This window comes from Meleagris gallopavo, chromosome 5, assembly GCF_000146605.3.
Source record: "Meleagris gallopavo isolate NT-WF06-2002-E0010 breed Aviagen turkey brand Nicholas breeding stock chromosome 5, Turkey_5.1, whole genome shotgun sequence".
Classification (NCBI taxonomy): domain Eukaryota; kingdom Metazoa; phylum Chordata; class Aves; order Galliformes; family Phasianidae; genus Meleagris; species Meleagris gallopavo.
The window spans coordinates 21,620,352-21,642,978 of record NC_015015.2 but is presented as its reverse complement, the minus strand read 5'-3'; the positions used below and the strand labels follow the sequence as shown (position 1 = coordinate 21,642,978).

The 22,627-nt window shown below is 44.1% G+C and overlaps 2 protein-coding genes across 2 annotated transcripts; one reads left to right on the top strand and one right to left on the bottom strand.

Moving 5' to 3' along the window:
* The first annotated feature begins 2,405 nt into the window (after positions 1–2,405).
* On the top strand, positions 2,406–9,750 carry PPP1R14D (protein phosphatase 1 regulatory inhibitor subunit 14D). Its single transcript, XM_019615544.2, is given in 5 exon segments — positions 2,406–4,623; positions 4,626–4,847; positions 7,867–7,962; positions 8,179–8,211; positions 9,613–9,750. Coding segments are annotated over 5 exon segments (630 nt in total). The 5' UTR covers positions 2,406–4,425; the 3' UTR covers positions 9,694–9,750.
* A 4,563-nt stretch (positions 9,751–14,313) lies between these two features.
* Positions 14,314–22,588, bottom strand: ZFYVE19 (zinc finger FYVE-type containing 19; the record flags this gene model as incomplete). The annotated part of the gene is made up of 10 exons (XM_010711418.3): positions 14,314–14,848; positions 15,787–15,929; positions 17,348–17,458; positions 17,911–17,990; positions 18,453–18,662; positions 19,051–19,165; positions 19,710–19,855; positions 20,756–20,916; positions 21,442–21,495; positions 22,443–22,588. Coding segments are annotated over 10 exons (1,233 nt in total), but the record flags the coding sequence as incomplete, so codon positions are not given.
* Positions 22,589–22,627: the final 39 nt, after the last annotated feature.

The following is a 22,627-nucleotide window of genomic DNA, read 5'->3' as shown; positions in this document are numbered from 1 at the left end:
TCTGGAGAGTTTCAGTAATGACTGTTTTAAGTGAGGTCAGCCCCAGGACCAAGGACTTCTGCTGGAAATCCCCCTCCATTGCAGCATCACTCCTTCCAACTCAGGACCTGCTCCCAGCCCAGAACTCCCATCTCAGGCCTCTTCTGCCAAATGAATTATTCTCCACGATTCCAGCTGAGCCGTGTGTTGCTCATCTTAGCGTGAAGAGAAAGCAGGCTGTGTGATTTTATGGCTTGGGAGTGTTTTAAAAGGGGTCCTGAAACAGTGAGTCATGGTTACTGTTTGTCTTTCATGGGCCGAGAAGTGCCTGCTCTTAGTCCTGCAATAATAACTATTCAGCGGGGGGGTTAAACTACACAGTGGCTTAATATTTGACCAGGATCATTGCAGCTCTTTGACATACACAGCTTGCAGCAAACCACACAGGAGCCTGCGTCACCAGCCTTGATGTCACCACTGATGGGACCCCAGCACCTCTGGGCGCCTGGCTGCTGTGAGGCATAGATCCAGGCAGGCAGACAAACAAGGAGGACTTGCTGGACTTTGCCCAGCCAAGTGGCACCACGGCTTGCAGTGGCTTCCCGACAGCACGCAGGCTGCTGCAGATGGCTCCACTCTGCTTGGCTTTATCTGGGAACCGCTCCGTGTGTACCTAGTGCTGGAGAGACAGGTTTGCTTGCTTGCTTGTTTTGTCATATTTGCCTCAGGTTAAACCTCCTGGTGTGGTTTACGGGCGAGACCCGGATACAAGTGACGGCACAAAGATGCGGCAAGGGAAGGAGACAGGGAGGGATCTCACAGGCCGTGACTAACAACCCGTCCTGCGGAATGCAACCAGAGAAAGGATGACAGGCTGCTGAGTCCTCAGCAGAGCCTTTCCCACCGCTTCAAGGGCAGCTGTGGGGAGGGCACCACAAAGAGATTATGTTGTTTTTTTGGGGAAGTTTCTGTCTGCGTCCTATGTAGCACTCTGGCTCTTATTTTACTGTTGCTAGTCACCGTAAGGTGTTAAGGGCAGGAGCGCTCGGAAAGGAAGGTGAAATTGTGCTGAAACTAGCTACACCAGAAAGCATCTGCATTCTTGCCATGTCTGTGCTAGGCTTTACAGGGAGATAGGTATGCAAATGATTCCTTTTGTGAAACAAAGAACCTCCCGTGGGCAGGAAGTAGAAGTTTAACATCTCCCGTGTAAGTCCCCAGAGGCATCCTCAGCTGTTCTTGTTGGGCTGTGCGGTTCTCTAGGGCTCCTCCTCCTCCTTCCCCTCTTTCAGCAGCCACAGCCCCTGGATAGCCGCGGACAGGCTATCTGCCAGTGCCTCTGGAGATCGCTGTCCCTCACGTCTGGTGATGGAGATTTCCGAGCAAGTCCCTAGCACTCTTCGAGGGGGTTGTGTCACGACTCACTTCTTGGTGCGAGAACTATACGGAGAGCCTGAAATGCTGTAAGCAGGTTGGGAAGCAAGGAGAATTCCCTTCATCTTTCAGTCACTGCTTCTCTTCCTCCAACTCTACTATTCAAGAGCTTGCACAAAAACACCAATCACACTTTAAGCGCTGTGGGTCTCGTTCTGTAGGGGAACAGCAAAGCAATATGAGAGGTAGAGCAACGAAACAAACGGGTAGATTTTTCAGAGATCCCAATATAATTCATTTGGAATCAAACTGTCGGCTTCACCTAAGCACTGAGGAGTGGGGGTCATTCCCGTGCCTGCCCATGCCCGCAAGAGGATGCAGCATGTCCTTACCTTGTGGTGTCAACCTCATGTTGGTACAGTCACCTCTGCTGCCTTTCCTGGCTTAATTTGTGTTAACTACCATGTTTGTAACCACAGGGAAAGTGATTATTTTCTAAAGCAGGTGAAGAGTGGCTGCTGGATGACTGGAAGGAAAAATGTCCTCTCTGGGCTGGGACTCGAGGGAAAGAGGCCAATCTGCTTCTCCAGAAAGAGGAGCTGGGGCCCTGCTGAATTACTGATGGTGTGTAACAGCCATCGGCTTGCAGAGAAGGAGAAGCACCATCTTCAGTCACTGTGTCCATAGCTGAGGATGGAGGTCATCAGCTCTGAGAGGAATGTAACCAGAGCTCTCATGCCCTGGTGTCACGGCTGTTTGGCACAGCAGTACAAGCACTCAGCTCTCCCTGACCCAGACCCTGGGCCTTCACAGAAGCCTTCCTCTGTAGAATTGAATCCCATTCTGCTCCTTTTGGAGGCAAAACTTCCCTCTTAGGGCAGGCGTGCAGGAAGTGGCTGTGCACCCATGGAGATGCGGCCTTCCTGCAAAGGACCTGCTCTGGCCTTCTCTATATGGGACACCTGGTGCTGTGCACTGGAACTGGCACCATGCCTTCATGGGGTGTTTTCACACATAGTCATTGAGCTTCTTCCTCTTATTTAATGATTGATTCAATTAGCTTATTGCTGGAGGAGCCCTACTTTATCTGTAAACATTTATTTCTGTATCTCCAGCTTCTCGTAACAAAGAATTCATGACTAAGCACATATAATCCAGAGTGGCATAACAAACATCCTGCAAGGCTGCTTGCTTTGGCTTGCAGCTATCCTGAAAGGCCTCTGGCATTCCCCTGTGGCTGACCCAGGTGGCACCAGGGCACCATGCTTACTGCTTTGTTGATGAAGTGCAAGCAACACGGTGAGATTGCCTGTGGCCTTCTCACATGCCTTATCTCAGCCTTAGTTTGCACTTGAGTGAGGTTACAAGTGACAGCGGCCCCAGCTGATTGCAGAGCAGGCATTAGGGCCAGGTGTTCCCCTCTTCTCCACATCCATCTCATGCTTCATAAATATGGCTCAGTCTATTTAGAGTTGGGGAGGAGTAGTAGGGTTGTTGTACAGGACTGGGAGAAGGGGGACAACTTTCTGCTGGAACCTTCAACTGCTGTAGATTTTGGGTTGACCATTTTCCCTGGTCTTAGTGCCATTTCCTCAGAAAAATCTGTCAGCATTTGGGGCACTAGGAATAAGGGGAAAAAGTCAGTCTTTGAACACCAGAGTAGAGCATTTCTGTATGTAGACAACTGATGCCTGGCAAAACATGTTCTTTGGTTCATATTTTCTGTGTGGTCGGCCAGCCTATTAACCTCTGAAAAGTCAATAGTTGTAAACATGTAAGAAAGAGGGGTTTTGGAATGTTTTTAACTGTTAACAATCTCTCTTCAGGGAGTATGATCCCAGCCTCTCATGTTATGGATTTTTTCTGGGTGATTTTGGTGTAAATAAGACAGCTTCCAGGGTAAAACTAAAGAGAGAATACAGTCAAGTAGTGAGGAAAAATGAAGAAAGCTTAGTAAATTAATTACCTCACAGCTCCTGAATATAAGCTTTTGGCTGTCTGAAAAGCAGTGAACAAGGATACCATTTCTAGGTGTACTTTATCCTTCCCTGTAATGGTGCTGATGCATGCTTCAGAATCAGAATTTTGTGAAATTTTCTGTAAGAAAATCTTTGGGTTTTGTTCAAACTTAGGGAAAAAGAAGGGCTGGAGTGCTCCATTTTCCTATTGGCTCATGTAGGACTTGCTGTTGGCCAATTGCCACTGTCCCTCTGGGCACAATTACCTGGTTGTGACAAGGGGACCATCCCCCAGAGGATGCCAGTACTGGCCTATCTTCCTTTCCCACACAGCCCATGGGGCTGGAACCACTGATGTGCTTTACGACAGAAGATCTCAGATCAGGTTCAGCCGTTTGATGGGGCAGCGCCTGCAGGTCACAGGAGGGCTCTGGGGACAGGTGGATAAAGGGGTGTGACACAGCATCTGGGGAAACTGGTACCACATAAACAGGTCCAGTCTGATTTCTGCCCCTCTGTACTGCACTGTCCCCTAACATAAGACAGGGCAATAATGTTGCAGACCTTTAACCCTCTTCTAGTAAGAAAGAGATTGTAAACCAAACAATGGTAATAAGCACTCTAGCAGTTTACAGTGCTTCAGCAGATGGGCCTGTTTACCATCTATAACTACCTTTTTATGAGAAGGAGATAATGCTTTATCCATTAACCTGCAGTACTTTGTCACACTACATATAGCTTTTTTTTTTAAATAAGAACACAGATAATTTGTTTTATTGCTGAAGTGCCTTGCTCAGATGACCTCAAATTCAGGTCATCAGGTTTTCTAGACAGAAGTTTTACAGAAGGCTAGAAGAAATGTACAGACTGCAGAAGAGGTTAAATTGGGAGTGCTTATTCTGAGTTTGGCTGGTAACGCCACTGACCTAGCATTCCCGTCCTTCTAGAAGGGCGCTCATTGGATTTGCACACACACGTCAGTCACATCTGTAGGAAAAGTAATTCAAAACCTTCTCTTCCCCACCTCCTGCTGCTTCTTGGAGCTGACGTACGTTAAATATTAACAACCTTTGTTCATCGGTTCCCTGCTTCACTTGGCTTATTTTAACAGCAGATGTTATTACACCAAGCCATCTCCCTTCTCTTCCCGCTCATCAACAGCATCCACTGTGAAACCCAAGAGCCTGCTCTGGTAACCCTGCCTACAGCACCTGCCACTACTTCCTGGCATCGCCAATGCTGCCTGCCTTTGACATCCACAAGTGGCTTGTGCTGTGAGCCAGGAGCTGCGGGGAGACACTGGTTACAAGACGGAGGAGAGCAGCCAGGGACAAAGAGGAGGAAGTGGTGAGGATGGCCAGCAACTCCAGTGCATTGCCCCGGGTGACTTTTCAGACTCCAGAGAAACCTGGGGAAGAATCATCACACAGGAAACTGGGCAAGCTAACCATAAAGTACAACCGCAAAGACCTACAGCGTTGGCTAGACCTGGAGGAGTGGATCAATGCCCGGCTGCAGGAGCTGTATCAGTACCCGGTGAGTAGCTGGGGGAAGACAGCTCCTCACTTGTTGAGGGAATGAGATGAGAGGCTGTATGCAGGGATAGAGGTGTGCTTACTTAGCTTACTGGAAATAAATCCTTGCTATCAGTTTTGTTGCTAGCAGTACCTGAGCTAGCTGGGTTTGAGGTACTCAGTGCATCCTTCAACCCTCTGGCCACAGCTTTGTGACTTTACCCTGAGGCACTGAGGATAAAGCTGTATCTGCAGCTGCAGATGCTGGACATGCTACTGGCAGCAGGGGAAGAAAAACAAAACATGTGCTCAAATTACACAACTCCCCAGAGCAGCCTTCCTGGCCTGCATTTTCATTACCACCAGCAATGGTCCAGTCCTACATCATTCTTATGCACCTAAGAGTTGTCAAACCAGGAGACTTGGGAGCAACTAGGGCCAGTGCCTGAATGGTGTAGGATAAGTGATGTTTCTGGAAGCACTTCTCAATGTGGGAACGGGCCTGAGATGAATATACATTTCGACAGACCAGTGTATATGATGAGCCCCTTTGGAGCAGGTTAGACCTTGGCATTCCTTGGAAATTTAGGTATGTAGCCATTTTGGGCTGGACCTGTCTAGCAACATGCTCCTTCCAGCCTTCTTGTCAGAAATGTCTGCTTTTATCACTGAGGTTTATATAGCTTTAAAAGGACTAGAGCCATTTCCTCTATTTCATCCTGTCACTCAATATGGTGCTAACTCTGCTTTTATTTAATTCGGTTTTACTGGAATCTCTCCATTTAACACCATTGTAAAGTTAAATGCAAATACCTCAAGGCTGCTATGAGGGAACCTGCAGATTTCATCTATCCAAGTCCCCCTTTGCGGTGGTTCTAGCCACCACAAAATACCACTGTGCTCTGAGAAGAAACAAATCTCATTTCCATCTTAAAATATGTATACATTTATTTTGTCTTTATTTATGAAACCAACAAAAAGAGAGAATTTGGAGTCTTACTGATGCTCACAACTTGGAGGACTAAACAAAAGGGGCACGGTAGTTCTGAAGAGATGAGCAAGGAGTGTGGCTGCTGCTTTGAGCAACAGGACCTTTGGGTAATGACTGTAGTTTTAAAGTATTAGTTCAGAGAGGGTTTTTTTGAGATAGATACGAGGCATTTCATGGTATCACCAGTAACATAACGCAAGATGTGACTGTGTACTATTCTCACTTGTCTAAATCTACAGATATGCATCTGTAGAGCTGTCAGAAGAACAACTCAGGCTACTTTATTACTTCTGTTTTTATGTGAGTTGACTAACTGGGAGTTGTTCGTTGTTACCAGAGTAGCTCCACAGAGGAGATATATATTTTTTTCCCAGTAGGCACAAGTGGGAAATGCAGCCATGCCCACATGGGAACTGATTGCAAATAGATGCTAGCCTTTGCTAGCACCACTCCAGCACAGTGGTTTTAGCAACTTCCTGGTGTACCAGGTCAAACTAAGACATTCCTGACAAGAACTACATCATGCAATGCTGATCCAAATCAGAGATTGTTAATAGTATACAATAGAAGTTTACATAGTACCTTTTCAAATAAACAATAAATGACTTGTAAGCACCCAGAAGTCCAGCAGGTCCTCCTGCCCTGCTCCATGCACTGCAGCAAGACAATTTAGTTAGCCCTGCTAGCTTGGGCTTCTTTGGATCCATTGATTTCCATTACATCAGCTCCCCATCACTTCCCCTTTGCTCTACCTGCCCTTTGCAGTGCAGTTTGTCTTCCAGAAACCCACGTGACAGCTAGAGTAAATGACTGCAGGGTCAGCTGCCAGCAAGATTAAATCCAATATCATCTCCTGATACAAATAATCTGATTGCTATGCTGTTTACTGCCATGAAGCTTTTCACAACAAAACTAAGATTTGGGAGACAATTTGGTTTTTCAAGACCTTTCCCTGCACTTGGGAGCAGAAACACAGTCTCTGCTTAGACCAGATCAACACCTGTTATCTAAATAGTCATGTGAAAACTACTACTTTTATGAAGAAATGCTGTATAGGTCACAGTACAGTATGTGTAACTGTTATATTCTTAGTTATCAAGTCAGGTGTGTAACAAAGCTGAACTCCTACTGTTTTTCTGCTTCCTCTCTGGCATGGTGTCAGAGACTGATGGGAAACAGTTTCCTTTTTTTCCCATAAATACTGTCTTTATTGTTTAAGGTTTTACGTGCATCTCTATTAGGTGCTGTGCTTACTCTACTGAGTACTGTGGTAAAATATCATTAGCGTCGTGTTGTTAGAGGTTCTTTTTGCAACTACATTGGAAAATGCAGCCTGTCTTACGGTCTTGTAGGGGTATGTGGAGCTAAAATGTGCCTATGGCCAAGTTTACAAGTGGTCCCAAATAACATTCACTTGTACTGAGACTGTAACTCCTACCTCCAAAGCTTGTGGGTCTCTCTTACATTAAAACTATATTCTATCCCCCCATTCCTATTTGAGAAAGCTGACAAATAGTAAGTTACACCTTTCAAAAGCATAGCTGTTTGCTTCTTCACTACTGCAAAAATCTATAGTATAAATACCAACTATGTGAATGTATGTAGTCATAAAGCTTAAAATCTCCTTGTATTTGTAGTACCTCTGTAAGATTAAACCTAATGGACTTCTGTTTGATGAGCAGTTTGCATGCACTCTTTACAGAATTAGGTTGTCCCAAGCTGGATTACACTGCATTGCAGTTAGCAATTGACATTGGATATTCTTAAAAAGGTGTTCCCATCACAGACCGTGATCCCTGAGCAGGGATCAAGTGTTGAGGAGGGAGTGGATGATGAATCAAGATGTGTGGCTGTAGCAGACACCACAGAGGTAAGATACCTCTTGGTAAGAACCTCCTTATTTTGAGATGATTTGTGTCTTGAGGTCAGCTTTGCAGCATGGTTCTCTTGTAATTAGTTCCTTTTCAGATGCTCAGTTCTTCAAAGATGGTCTCTAGAGTTCTTAAAAGTTTGAGGGTTATGAACTATGTTGGTTTTTATTTCTTTTTAGCTAAGAGAGAAAACAGATGCCGAAGTTACTGGACCAGTAATTGACCTTGAAGATCTCCTGGAAGTCCCTAATGAAGAACAGAAATTAAAACTACAGGTCAGACAGAGGAACTTGGTAACTTCAAGATAGGAAATGCTGGTGTAATACAGTACAGCAATGGTGTTTGGGTTGCAGAAAATGTACATACTATAATGTATGCTGCTTCCCTGTGTCTTGTAGCCAGTCAAGAATAGTAAGATTATATATCCTTTTTGCAGCTGGAGGGAAGGGTCAACTTATGAAATATTAAAATGAGGTCTCTTTGGCTTTCAGGAAATCCTCCATGAGTGCTCCAGCCCAACAGAGGTGAGTCAAGCACCACTGACACACTTATATTATGCTGTGCTTTGAGAGCATGTTTGCTTATATAGACAGTTGTTGAGCAGTGACCCCTTATGTCAGTTTCACACACACTTTTTCCCCCCGTGAACTTTACATGTCTCGATTTTGAGTTAGGGAGTTAAGGAAACATCACTAACTGTCACAGTATTCAAATGAACAGGGCCCGGTATTCTGCTGCATGGCACACACATCAGACAGCAGTTGCCTTCCCCGCACTCTGCAGTGTGTAGAAGAGTCCCCCATCCCTGATTCAGTCACATGCACTGCATGTGAACATTATGCTCACATGTTTTTCATCAATCTAAATGCCTTATCCAGCCTTTCAATTTAGCTGTACAGTGACAAACAAACAGCAAGTGAGAAAGATGCCATTACAGTGCTGTCTTTACAGTGCTGTTACTTGCCCTGGAGAGGGCAAAGTTTGTACTAATCACAGAGAGTCTGAGAATCATTAAGGTTGGAAGAGACCTCTAAGATCATCTAGTCCAACCACTGATCCATTATAGCAGTAATAATTACAAATAAACAAATCAAGAGCTAGGAAATAAAAAAGAATTTGCAGTGTGAGAAATTCCTGGTTTCTGTGAACCAAGAGTGTTTATCTTTAGTATAACATTAAATAAAATAATTTAATATTGTTTACACTCTTTTAATTACTGGAGTGGAAGGCATAAGCTGAACATCAAGAAGTCAAAATAGTTGCTTAGATTTCTGTTTGGAATAACCAGATGACCCAGTTTGGTCCGTAGCGCTTGGCTGTGTCAGCAATTGGTTTTATCTCCATTAACTGCTCAACTACCTGGCCTGCCAGTCCTCAACCCCTACACCAGGTTATCATTAGTCTTATGCGTGTCCTGCTCCACCCCCTTCTCTGCCAGCCACTTCCGTGTAGAGCTGGCATTGATCCAGCGAGATTTGCAACCCCCTACGTGACGCTTTACAGGTTCAGCAAGGAAGCAACAAGAGGGACAACATGCTTTGCCCTACATTGGGAGGGCAGCAGAAGTGGGCAGGAGGTTATGGTGGCAACAGGAAGCAGGGGAACCTGAGACAACAGCATCTTGAGGTCATCTCAAGGTGGAACAAGCAGACATTGGGAAGAAGGCAGGCTAGCTGCTGCAGAAAAAAAGCAAACATGGCTGCTCCAGAGGGAGCCAGGGAAGGAAAGAAAGAAGGGCTTTTAAACCCCGTTCAGCCATCAAAAGTTATCATTTCCTAAGCTAGAAGATACTTTTGCTTAATGTATGTCAAAATCCTGGTTTCTGCTCAGCCTGAAGAGAAACGTGAATAATGTAAAAGGCATAGTACTCTTTGGGCCAGTGAGAAACAGAATTAACATCCTTCTTCCTACAATTCTTACTGTAGGACTTTATTACGGAATTGCTCAGTCGACTGAAAGGTCTCCGGAGAATCACCAATCCTCAGAAGAGGTTACCTCACCCATAAGGGACATCCAGCTTTGGTCACAAGGAAAAATGCATCTTTCCCATAAAAAAAAAAAAACAGATCAGCAAGATCACTTCAGAATGCATTTAGGATTTACTGTTATTAAGAAACTTCACTGAGTTTGTGAAATTTGTACCAGTGGCTTGAAGTCTCCTCTCCTTCCAGAGCTACGTGCACAGCAGGAGGCCGAGCTGTATGTTTTCCTGATTCTCAAAGGGCATTTTAACCTGGAGAATGAGACAAGATGTCCTTCCTTTATTTTTTTCTGGGAATTCCCAAGCTGGCTTGGGAGCATCGAATACAATTCTCAGAAGCACATAAAAACTTCCTTCTTTCCATCCATTGCAAGGAAAACAAGGAACTGGATATCACTCCTTCATCAACATGGAAAGTTGGTTACTGTGAAGCTGCACCCTGTTTCAAGTCTGGCTGGGACCCAACTGTGATCGTTTGCCTGTTACTGCCATACCTGTCTCTACAGCATTGCTCATACTTTATAGATCTTATTAAGCCTTTGTTAGCCATGAAGGTTCAACAGAAAATATACAGTAGGATCAAAGGAAAACATCCAAGTGCATCTGGTCAGTACTTACGGGGAAGCTGACAAAATGGCTGCTAAGGCTAGCAGAAGAAAGATGTTTTTCCTCTTTGCAGAATTTAGAACTTGATGATTTAGAAGCATCTTCTACAGGAGTGAGGCCTGGGAATGATTTTTCTCACCATTTAAAAAGACATTCTAAAATACTTATTTTGTATATTAAAACAGAAAATCAGCCATGTGCTGCCTCAAATCGCTCTCTTTTTATACACTATAGAAAACTGAACTGAAAACATACCTGCTCCTAAGCAGCAAGCCTTTCACAGACAGATAGGTCTCACAAATTAGAAATAAAGTAGGATGCAGCCTTGCTGCACAAACTCTTCAGGCTATAACTAATGTGTGGCTGGAAAAATACAGAGGAAACTACATCCAGGCTCTCAGCAAGTGGGTAACTTGACCCGTGTTGCAGGGAACTAAGACATCAAATGGAGGATGACTACTTAAGCACAGCAGTCTCTCACACTATGTCCCTATGCTCTCATGCCTGCCATCCAAACACAAGAGATAAGTTGGTGAGTTGCATCTGAAAGGACTTCTGTGTACCACCATGTACCCAAGGGCAAACACCTTGTTTGGCTTGATATGAGGCCAACAGGACATGCTTGCCCTCCTGAAGTCTCCAATTTGTAAGAAAAACAACAAAAATATACAGTCCAGGTTTGCACCTGCTGTAAGTCTGGCACTGCTCATAGATTCACACCTGCTGACAGTGATGAATCACAGTGCTCAAGAAAGGAAAGCAGCATAGTGCCAAAGAGCTCTGAGCACCATTAACATCACAGACTAGATTCAAACAGAACTTCAGGTGGAGGACCCTGGTGGACAGGCCCCTGAGCTGTGTCCTACACTATAGCTGTTATCTGCTGCAGTGTAAGTTCACAGATGTCCAGATTAATTACATATTCCATAAAGCAGCTTTTATTCTTCTGAGCTGTGACAGCACAAAGACCTGTAGGGCCATTTCTCCAACACAGGAGACAGATTTTTCTCCACGCAGGGAGTTAATTCTGTACCCACTCAATTTGGAGTGATGAAAAGAATGAAAAATTTTTTGCTGTACTTTCAAGGTGGGGAACCCAGGGAAAAAAAAGCTTTTGGAACTCTGCTTGAGAGAAGTTGTCTTTGTGTGTTCTCTTCCAACAGCAGAAAAATGAGTAAGCTGTAGCCCCTGTGATATGCAGTTTTTCCGCTATATCAAAACATTAATACCGTAGAAGAGTGCACTTCAGGCAAGCACAAAGATATAACAGTACAAAGCAAGATGATGTGGCCACTGTTAGCTGATTTCTCATCTCTGGCGCAAAAGAAAACGTAAGGCAGAACAACTTTTGGATTAGTTCTTGAAAGGAAGAAGTCAAACTTGATTTTATTTACTTCATGGCTGCTCTCAGCTGAGCATTTTGTTTACGAACAGCTTCCAGTCAACTCTGCTGTTTCTCAGTACCATCACACTACTAGCATAAGGCTTCAATATTTGGTTTGCAGATAGCATTGTAAGAATGTTTCTTAAAGATAACTTTTGCCTCTTGATTATACCAAGATAACTCAGAACATGTGAAATTTCATGTGTTTTTCTAATTAAAATTTCATGAAGGTGCATGAAATAACCTTCAAATCATTTTCCATTTATTATGAGCTACATTCTCCTTAAAAATATTCAGACGGCTATATTTGGACACACTTGTTACAGCAGTTAAGGCAAAGCACGTCTGAATGAACCATGGCAGTGGCAAATTAATGCAGTTTATCTGAGGCCTCTCTTTGTGAACCAATCTGATTTCAAATTCATTTGTTAGTATTAGTTTGAATTCTTGTTGGGGAGGAAGCTACTTTTGATATTTCACATACAAAACATTTTGAGAGGAAAAGAAAATCATCTTATATCCTTATGGCACACAACAAAGAAGGAAACAAACAGATTCCTTCTTGTAGATCCCAAACTCTCTTTACTTCTTGAATGGCTATCACTGAGGTTGATCCTCCCACTGAAGAATTGATGGCTTACCAGTACCTTTACTGGCTTACTAGCACTTTTTCAAAGCCAAGGTCAAAGTGTGTACAACACAGCTAAGTGCGCACTGGCCAGCTAGAGGTCATACAGTACTCTTTCTAAATGACAGATTGTTAATTGTGCTTCTGCAGACAGCTGATTGAGATCACTCTCCTCATCCTTTTGCATGGAGGCATAAGCTACAGTGGGGATAGCTTTACAAGGGGAAAGTGGTTGGCCAGCCACTAAAATGGCCAATTACATGCAGAAAGCTCAGCAGCCACAAAAATGCCCATTAGTGACTGGGCAGTGAAAAGGTCTGTACGTGTGAATGACTGAAGAGTCTTCCATGACTAAGCTCTATTTCAGGTATTGGACTGGTTGCATTTCTGGATTCCTTGGGATGAATCCACAGAAGCCAATTCAGGAAACTAAATAAGCTGCTTCAGGCTGTTACCTGTTGCTTTACTGTTGATGAATACAGAGCAGGGCTCACTGGACTCATACTACCTAACTGCACAAGGAGCTCAAAGTTGTGTTGTGATGGATGAAACATTTAAACTGCTTCAAGTAAATCACCAGCTCATAATAGGTAAAAAGGAGGAAAAAAACAAGAATTAATTTGACTATTATCTGCTTGGAAATAACCTTGGGAAGGCTGAAACCCAAAGGAGTGGATCAGTCTTAGAGAGAAGAGGGCTGTTTACATCTTCTGTACATGCAAAACACAATGGATTTAATCCGAGACAGCATTTTCCATGGGCTGTCTGGCTGTCAGACTAACTATTCTGGTCAAATAACAATGACATGAAGCCAGTACGGCCAGAAAAATAAAGTCTTAAAAATGAAGAGTTCAAACTCCTCAGATCAGTAACTATCTACTTAGGTCTTGTGTAACACAGGATTCATTGTGAGCTCTTGCATCAGAACAATTCAGTAGTTTTCCCTCCTGTCTGTTCTAATGTTAAGGCACTTGTGAAGGATGTCTTTCCTCTAACAGACTGTGCTTCACTGGACTGGGTTTCACCATCCTTTCCTAACAATGAGTTTAGCCAGCACTGTCAGATACACTAGCAATTTCTCGCTGTGTCAACCAGAAATATTACCACACCATGTCGTCTGATACAGATTACTACTGAAACTCCTGATCCAGTCCAGCGCGTTAGCACAAATCCACCTTTGGATGCAGTTTAAGGTATTTGCTGTGCTCTGGCTGGCTGACTGGAGGTGGTTGAAGTGCAGGCAAACACTGTTTTGTCAGCTCACCTACAGAGGCAGTGACCTTCAACACAGGGAAAGAGCAGACAGCTGGGAGTGGCAGTGTCAAACCAGACAGGCAAGATCAATTGGAAACCTCTCTATCAAGAGCAAATCTTAAAGTTTTTCTGTTTGGACACTCCTGGAATTTGTCAACCTTAGACAGCTGTCTGAAGTCACACTCCAGTCCTGGAAGAGCTCACCCTGAGGGGATATTAGAGCTGATTTCAGAAAAGTTTAATCATGTATTTCAAATGATTCTGGGTGTTATAGCCACTGGCACGTGTTGCACGCATCTGGACTATCTCTAGGTGGTATACAAGCATAGCAAACCGAGATTCTCTCATAGCTGGTTAAGAAATCACCACACATCCAGCATTTTTATCCTACCAGGGGAACAAATAATAAAGTCAATTCTCACCTTCATAGTAACACGCACATCTTCCAGATTAACATGCTGCTCCCATAGACTACATACAACTTATGCAGAGACACTGCTGGTCACAACACAGTGCATCTGTAGCAAATTATCTTTAAGTATTCTTCATTTCAAATATATAAGCAACACTGCTTATCAAGGCAGAGTAGCCATCACTGGAGCATGACACCCCTGCACCAGCCCAGCAACACTACAAAAGTGTTTTTTCAGGATTTCACGATCCTTCATATTTTCCTGATCCACCTGGCAGTACAACTGAGATACCATTACAGGAGGATGACAGTTTATAAAAGGGCTATTATCAGGCACTTCCAAAAGAGATTTCAACCACAGTCTGCTGTAAATAGTTTTATTACATTTTGAAACTTCTCATCTCACACGTGACCATGACATAGACAATTTCTTAGTGCAGAGTGCTCAGCTGACTTGTGAACCAGTATGTAAGCTGTTAGCAAAAGCAGGAGACTACTTAACAACCAGCCAACACTGCCTTAAGCATACATCTTCACTGTTATTCACTATGTCTTACTGTCTATATTTATAGACTCAGAGCCACCACCTCACATCAAATCCTCATTTATCTCACGCATGGGTGGCAAGCCCAGCATTTCTCTGGTTGTGTTTCCGAGGACCAAGACACATGCCCTCCAAGCCCCTTTTAGCTAACAGCACATCCTTTTACTGTCCAAAACATCACCCATTTTGGCTGCAAATCTACTTGGACAGCCGGAGACGAGGGAGTGGGCCAGATGGGAAGAATCCATCTCCTTTTCTGCCAATGAAGACTGACTGTGATCACCACTACTTGCAAGAAAGACGATACCAAGAGACGTGGTGGTCCTTCATGTCAAACTCATCATGGCCTTCCCTGAGAAGCAAACACAAACTGCAGTCAAGACTAAATATGCAGGCAGGAAACTCACCCTTAGCCACTGCCCAAGAGCAATCTCTAGAAGAAACCTATCCCAAAGGCTGATTGATAAGACTACACCAGCAAATATGCGGACTGGTTACTCAAGGGATTTGTTTGTAACAAAAACTTGTGATGCATTTTATGAAAAGCTCTGTTTATCCTTGCCTGATGAAATGGGGAAATGACAGCAGACCTCTATCCCCCCAACTCCCTGAGAGCTTCATGTAACCAGAGACTCATTTTCAGCACCGTGTCTGTGATTTGCAGGCATGTTAGCAACTCCAGTGACAACAGCTAAAACTGTAGTGTGCTCCATTTGACTGAAAAATAACCGCTGTGGCTGAAGTACAGTATATTGGCAGCTGTCACAGTCTTGCCAAGAAGCAGTCAGTGTTAAGACAGAAGCTTACATCTCCAGCACAGAAATTGTATACCTAACATTTTTAATACAGTTTAAGGCTTCACGGTCTCAAGCTAAGAAAAGCCTCAGGAAATTATACTATCTGATCTCCCTTCTTGAGAGAATCCAGTCCAGATTATCCATCAGTGTCATTAAAAAAAAAGACCCACCAACCATAGGAGGTACTGAACAATGGTCTCCCTTATCCCACACACATCAACTGTTCCAGATAACAGTTGAAACAAAGCGCCCAAACATGCACTAAAGCAGTACAGACAGAATGTTTCTGTCCAGGACCAGTTTAGTCCCTGAAGCCTGGGGTAACTACTGGTAATGAAAAGTATTTCCATTAAATACTACCATTCAGCTCAGACCCAAGTTCCTCAAATCTTTCCACCTACTTTCTGTTCTTCTGCCCAAGAGGAAGAACAAACAAAAGCAGCTAAGCTTACCTATGGCCTGTCCCTCGGATGACAGGAGCTGGAAGACTTACCAAAAACAGCGCTGGCAGTAGAGGTCCCCACCACAACCATGGCATCGCAAAGTGGCATCTTCATTGCAAATGCAGCACCAGGGTAACTCATGTTCATCACTATCATCTGCCTCAGCAAGAGCTATGGCAGTTGGAGTCTGCCTCTAATTCACAAAGAAAACAAAGACGCAATTCAAACCACAGCAGCTACTATACAGAACTTCCATTGTAAAGCAGCTGAATGTCAAATAGTTCAAGGGTATTCAGACATTGCAAGAAAGCCAAAGGACAGGCTCCATATGCATGTATGTAGGTGGTTAAATAAATACCCAAGATACTCAGTACTAGCATTTGCCCATGAATCTGTATTGCTTAGAAGGTAAGCACTCTCATTCAGGATCTATAGCAATATGAATCAACGTTGCCTGTCTTGTGCTAAAGGCTGAAGCCCAGATCTTCCAGCAGGCACCACAGCAATACCAAATAACAGACTATTCCTGCTGCAAAGGCAAATGATCAATCAGCTTTCCTGAACGGAGTTACGTGTGGAGGGAAAGCAACAGGAAGGTCCAAAAAACAAGAGGTTTCAATTTTCTCTATGTTAGAAAAAGAAAACCGAGGGACAAAGAAAACAGTTTACCAGGAGGCCACTAGCACTTATTTGTACCTGAGGTTGGGCTGAAAAGATAGTGTTAAGTTTTATTCATAAGGCCTCCATTGTCTCTTGCTTTGCAGAGCCCTTGGAGAACTGAACAACTTATGCACTGCCTGACCACTGGCATAGGCAGCACCCTAACACAATTGCAATAAGATGGCTTTTAGATCAGTTGTACCTGCTTTAGAAAGGGGGGTAGGACTCAATTGCTTGAAGTCCCTTCCAACCCCTGCAATTCTGTGATCCCAAAAGTGCAAGGTGGCATATCTATGAGATGGCTGTTTTCAATAATGCTTAGAATTAAATAATTTATTGCACCAGGGACAGGCCTGTCAGGTGTCTGTGACTCACATGTCCACTTAATTCTCATAACATACATTAGAGAAGGTGTATACATTTCCATAATAGGCTGGTATCCATTCTGAATGTAGAGTATCTTGTTACCAATACCTTCCCCTGACGTCTTCAGAGAACTCAGCCAACTGATTACTATCAGATTCTGTTCTGCACATGCTGAAAGCAATGGCAAATCTCCCACTTAGCCTGGTTCAGGCTCTAGTACTAGACTGTGGCTTTCTTGATCTAATTTTATTGGCAAGTTAAAAATTCTGTACTATTCACCTTGCTAGGTCAATTCTGACTGACTTTTCTAGATTTAGAGGACACTTTCTCACTCAGCAGAAAACCAGCCTGAAAGGATTACAGACAGCAATTCTTTTTAAAAGTAAAAGATAACTCACAGCTGTGCTCAGGATTTGTCAGCCTTGCAGATACCACTAATTCTCAGCTTGTCTGCTCTGGAGAAGCTGGGTAGTTTTTTCCCCTCCCAGAACTGACCATAGGATACATCAAACCTTTCTTGCAGAGCTGTACTTTCCTTGGACCCCACAGTATATCATTCCAAGAGATCCTGACCAGCTCACTTACCCCTTGCTTTGTTTTTTTATGCAGGTTCTGGTGTGAGAATCCTTGCTGAGTGGTCTGATCAGGAAGAATATTGAATCCACTCGCTTCATCCAGGGCTGCTTCCTCTGTAAGCTGACGACAATGAAGAAGCAAGAAACCACTTGTTTTGAATACATTTGGGAGCCTCATTCTAGACAAACCTTCCTCCATTCTCCTTGCCCCCTCCGTGCAGTAACTGGAGATGACTGGTCTGAACACATCTATGCAGTGTTATTTGGACAAACGTGAGTTTGTTCTGTCTGCACTCTGAACACTACGTGTGCATTGTGAACAGTCAGTGCAACAGCAGAGGCCAGACCTCAGCTAATGCACTATGCTTTACAACACATCTATCAGCAGATGCTCTTCCTGTAGCTGAATGGCTGCACAGGAGCTAGTATTGGAAAAGCACTAGGAGAAGGAAGGAATGAGACTGCCCAGGAACAGAAGCACATCATTTGCATGCTCACTAGGTAACAAAAACACTGGGAATGACTGAAAGGAAAGTAAGGAAAGTAAGCAAGGCCACAGCTGCCACTTCTGACCTGTTTCAGCACTCTCTGAATGGCTTCCTCCTCATCCAATTCCTCGTCGCTGTCAGGGAACTTGCAAGTTTCCAGTGTAACTGCAGGAATAAGAGACAAGAGACTGTGACCCATATCTGCCTCATACTTTGTGGTCACTTATGTTCCAGAGACAATCCTTTGCAGCTGGTTTAGGCACTCTGGCAGAGACATATCCCTTTAGAGGGGGACAGTTTAAAAAGCACGTTACCATGTTTTTGAAGTTGGAAAAGGAAGATAGAAAGAGAGCTTTGCTTTGACAACATCTCAGAGTACGCTAGAATTATCTCAAAGAAGAGGGAAAGATAAAAGCCTGTACTTACAGTTCCAGCCTTAGTCTTAGCTAAAATCTTTCATGCTGATTTCACTATGAACCAGCCTCTACAACTTTACAGTTAATAAAATCCCAGCCTGCTTCTTGCAGAACAGAGAAATTAAATAGGTAAAGGCCTCTCAGAAAAGAAACTATTCTGACACAGGAAACTAGTCTCGCTCTTGGGACTGTATTCTTCTCTGATACCCACCTTTCTCTGGGTCTTGGCCTCTGAGTACTGCCAATCTCTTAGCAATCTGTAAGATTTTTTCCTGCCTAGTGTTTTCTTCTCGCAGCTCTGCAGCAGCCTCTGCCAAAAGTTTATTCTTCTCTTCCTCTAGTTGTCTTGGGTCCAGATTTGCATGGGCATCATAATCTTCGCTTTCCCGACTCAGGTCATTCAAGTTCCAGCCACTAACAGCTGAAAACAGAAACACAGAACATGCTGGTGACTCAGCTGCAGTATTTCTTGGGTACAGCCAACACCACTGAAGCAATAGCATGTGAGCACCTTGATGCTTTCCATTAATTAATGAGAGAAGGCATGTCACAACAGGATCTGCACTTTATGTGAAGAGAAGAAGGCGAGTCAATCTGCATTTTGCAGGAAGATTACAGAGAAAACACTGCAGCTGGGAAGACAACAGTATCCCAGATTTCTGATGCTTTCCAACAGACATAAGGGAGACATAAGGACACGGTGGACTCCTAGATCACTTGTAAGGTAGGCAGGGCAGCACATATTCCTTTCTCACTATAGCATACACATTAACAGACAGAAACAGATCTTTGGAAGCCAAAATAGATACCTTGAGGCTGGACTCCTGGACTGTCATGCTCATCAATGGAAACTTCCTCAGCTAGCTGAGTTAACAGGTCATCTGTTTGCTGTGACAGACTTCTGGTATCAGGAGGTTGGTGTACCTAAGAAACGAGGAGGGCATGGGAGAAAGCAAATGTGAGGAAGGTGGCACACTCAAACTGAAGAAAAAAAAAAGTGAGTAACTATATAATACTCTGAGGAAACAGTATGAAAAGATGCATCTACTGATTTGGGAGACTCAGCTTATAGGTATCTGATGTAAGACCTTCAAGGTTTCATTCTTGGTCTTCTTGAATGCAGACAACACTAATGCAATTACTAAACAAGGCAAGTGGGGCTGAACGTACAGCAGTAGATGCTGCTGAATCCCAAACCCAGCTCTGTCACTGCCTCTAATATAAACAAAGTACCATTCTCTACAGTGAAGCCCACAGTATGAGCTGCATGTGCATCACTGCTGAAAAAGAAGCATGAGGAAACAATTTCTCAGTGACAAGACCATTGCCATGGTCAGCAATAATGTAAACAGGAAAAGGAGATTTCTGAAGGGAGACAGCTGAACAAAAAACACTGAAGGACAAAGAAAGGCTAACATGCTGTGCCAGCTTAGAATACAGAGCTGGTGAAACAGGTGGGAGAGCTTACTGGTCTGGGAGTCTGGGAAGGGGGATCCCTCCCCTGCAGGACAGCCAACCGGTCCTCCATTTCCTGCGCGGATGGAACAGGCCCATGGTAATCCTCCTTCAGTGCAGCCAGCCTAGCTTCAATCTCAGCCTGTGAAGGGATGGACTCTGCAATTCAGAATAATCCAAGGAAGGGGTTATTGAAAACAAATGGCTCCAAGTTGGTTTCATTTTGTTGTTGTTTTTGTTTTTCCAGAATCATACTCCGAACACCTGAGCAAAAACCTCCCTAAGTCTTTAATTCAAAGGAAGAGTCATACTGCAGTAATTAGGAGATTACTCTGCCACCCTTTTCTCCCAAATGACTGCCTCCTCCTGAGTTCATTTTTCCAGTTCTAAGACCAATGTTAGTGTAACCTCATATGGAAATCAGCTGACTACAGAGACTAGGGACAGACAGAGAAGCACTCCTTTAGGGAGTACAGCCCGTTGCATCCTTTAACATATCCCTAGGCATCAGACTGAAATCTCTCCTGCATAATCAGGTAACCACTTTGCAGTGCCTTTCCCTCTTAGAGACTGTATATAAGATTTTTTTTTAAGTTTATTTTCCAATAGGCCCCAAGGCTGTCCCAGAATCTGAGACCTGTGGACTGGGGCAGGAGTCTGGTTTTGTTCTTTGAGAGACAAGATTCAGAATATAATCCCGCAGAGACTGGTACTGCTGTGGATCAACACAATGACAAACAGGAAAACTTCTGCAAAATGGTTTGGCCAAAAGATGCCCCCCTTTAAGTGTGCAGCTACTGTGCCCAACACAGACTTTTACCGCCAAACAATGAAAAATGAGGAAGTGTAAGGTAAGGTACTGCCCTAGGATTGTGAAGCCATTCCAAGAGAAATCCCAAGGGGAAGATTAATCTAAAACCACTGCAGAACCCAGCCACTGTGGCAGCTCTGATCACATCACTGCCTTCAGTTCTCTAAGAAGGCAGATACTGAATGCCCGGTACTTCCCTTTCCCTCTCATAGTTTTTCAAGTAACAGCATCCCCTCCCCAAAACTCACTGGGCTTCCTTTCCTCCCTGAGCTTCTCCAGTCTCTCCGCAATAGCTCTGTCCTCTTTGGAGAGCCCTCGGTATCTGGAGCCATCTTGACTGAGTGGTTTTGCATCTGCCTTCTGTTGTCCTTTCAGCTGTTTTTGCTTAGCCTCAAACGCTGCTACACGCCTGTGACAAGGATGGAAAAAGACAACTGAAAGCAAAGGCTTAAAATCTTGACATATGAAAACATCCTCTATGAACACAAGCTATTTGAACAACATCAGCATAGAGAAGAATTCTCTCATTCCTGTACCAGGCTCTCCCATACCGGTACAATGAGGTACTGCCATGAATAAGGAAAACCATAATTCCCAGGGTGCAGCAGGCGTGGCACAATTTCTGAGGAGACAAGGAACGTTTCACCACCAGGCTTGTTTCCAAGCTAACCACAATCAGTCATAGATTAACACAGACAGGCTGCTGTTCATAAGTGTATTCAAAATTAGAGTGTCTCCTTCTACCCTCCAAAACAACAACCAAAGAAAACCCACAAAGCAAAAGCCCATACTTAATCTAATTCTGAACAAACAAACATCCACATCACAACCTCCTTCTTTTGCTGGTCTCTATGAAAACAGAGGGGAAAGAGCTGAAGGTCTGAAAGGTTACCCTACAGCGGAAACAGGTGGCTGATCAGCAAGCGTAACTCACTTTTTGTAGTTTTCTGGTGGTGACCATTTTGCTGAACTGCTTTGAGACTCTTGTCTGAAACATAAAAATATTGTTATCTCTGAACTCAAGACTCCACCAATGCTTCAAACATCGAATCCCTCAACCCAAGAGGAATCAGAATACATGTGTATTGATCACCTGGTACAGGCCTTTCATAACTCCATTAATATAGAGTGATCAGCTTATGAAAGTGACTAAGATGATACAGCTGCTTTGGACAGGAGGTGACTTCAGTTCTAGTCCTACGTTCTTGTTGTTTTGCTTTTAGACAAACTTTGTTTAATATGGACACCAGGAGGAGCTGAAATGCCCTTGGCCTCCCAGAGCCTGCACGCCCCAGTTCAGCAAGCAGAGAGCGCAGTTAGGTAGGATTCCCAAGGTAATTAACTTCCATACAGTACAGCTCCCTGAAAGGAGCAACAAACACAGAATTATATAATGCACAAGCTCAATAAAACATTATGGAAATAATTATGTAATCACCAGTATCATGACGACATCTTCTAGGACACTTGAACATCAACAGTAAATCTTGTGTAACTGTTTTCTACCTCCCTGCGTTTGTGTCAAGCTGCTAAACTACACTTACATAAGGTAGTTAGCATACTTTATTCATTCTTAGAAGGCACAGATACAAACACCTTGCACTGTGCTAAGGACAGGCAAAGGCAAACATGGGCTACGCCTTCATCAGATCGTTTTCAACTTCTAAGGCTTCCATTGTGGAAGATGATTGTGTGAAAAACACCAACTCACACAGCCTACAAAACCATAACCAACACATACTATCTACTTGCTACCCGGTCAGGGAAGAATTTCTCCTGCTCTAGCCCTACAGTTACTGATACTAAACAGACAAGGGAAAAAAAAAAAGCAAAAAACAACTCAACAGCAAAAGTAACAGGGGAAAAGGCTGAATTTTTTTCTAGACGTCTCCGGAGCCGCAAAGGGAAAGAGGAAGCTTTCCCGCCCGCACTTACCCGGTGAGCCTCCCGTAGCACTGCTTGCACACCTTCTGCGGAGCGCTCCCGCAGCGGGGCACCGGGGCGCTGCAGCTCAGGCAGCCCGAGCAGAAGGCGCGCCCGCAGCTCCTGCAGCCGCACTGCGGGGACACGAAGCGGGCAGATCAGCTCCCGAGCGGCGGGGCGCGGCGCGGCCGGCACCG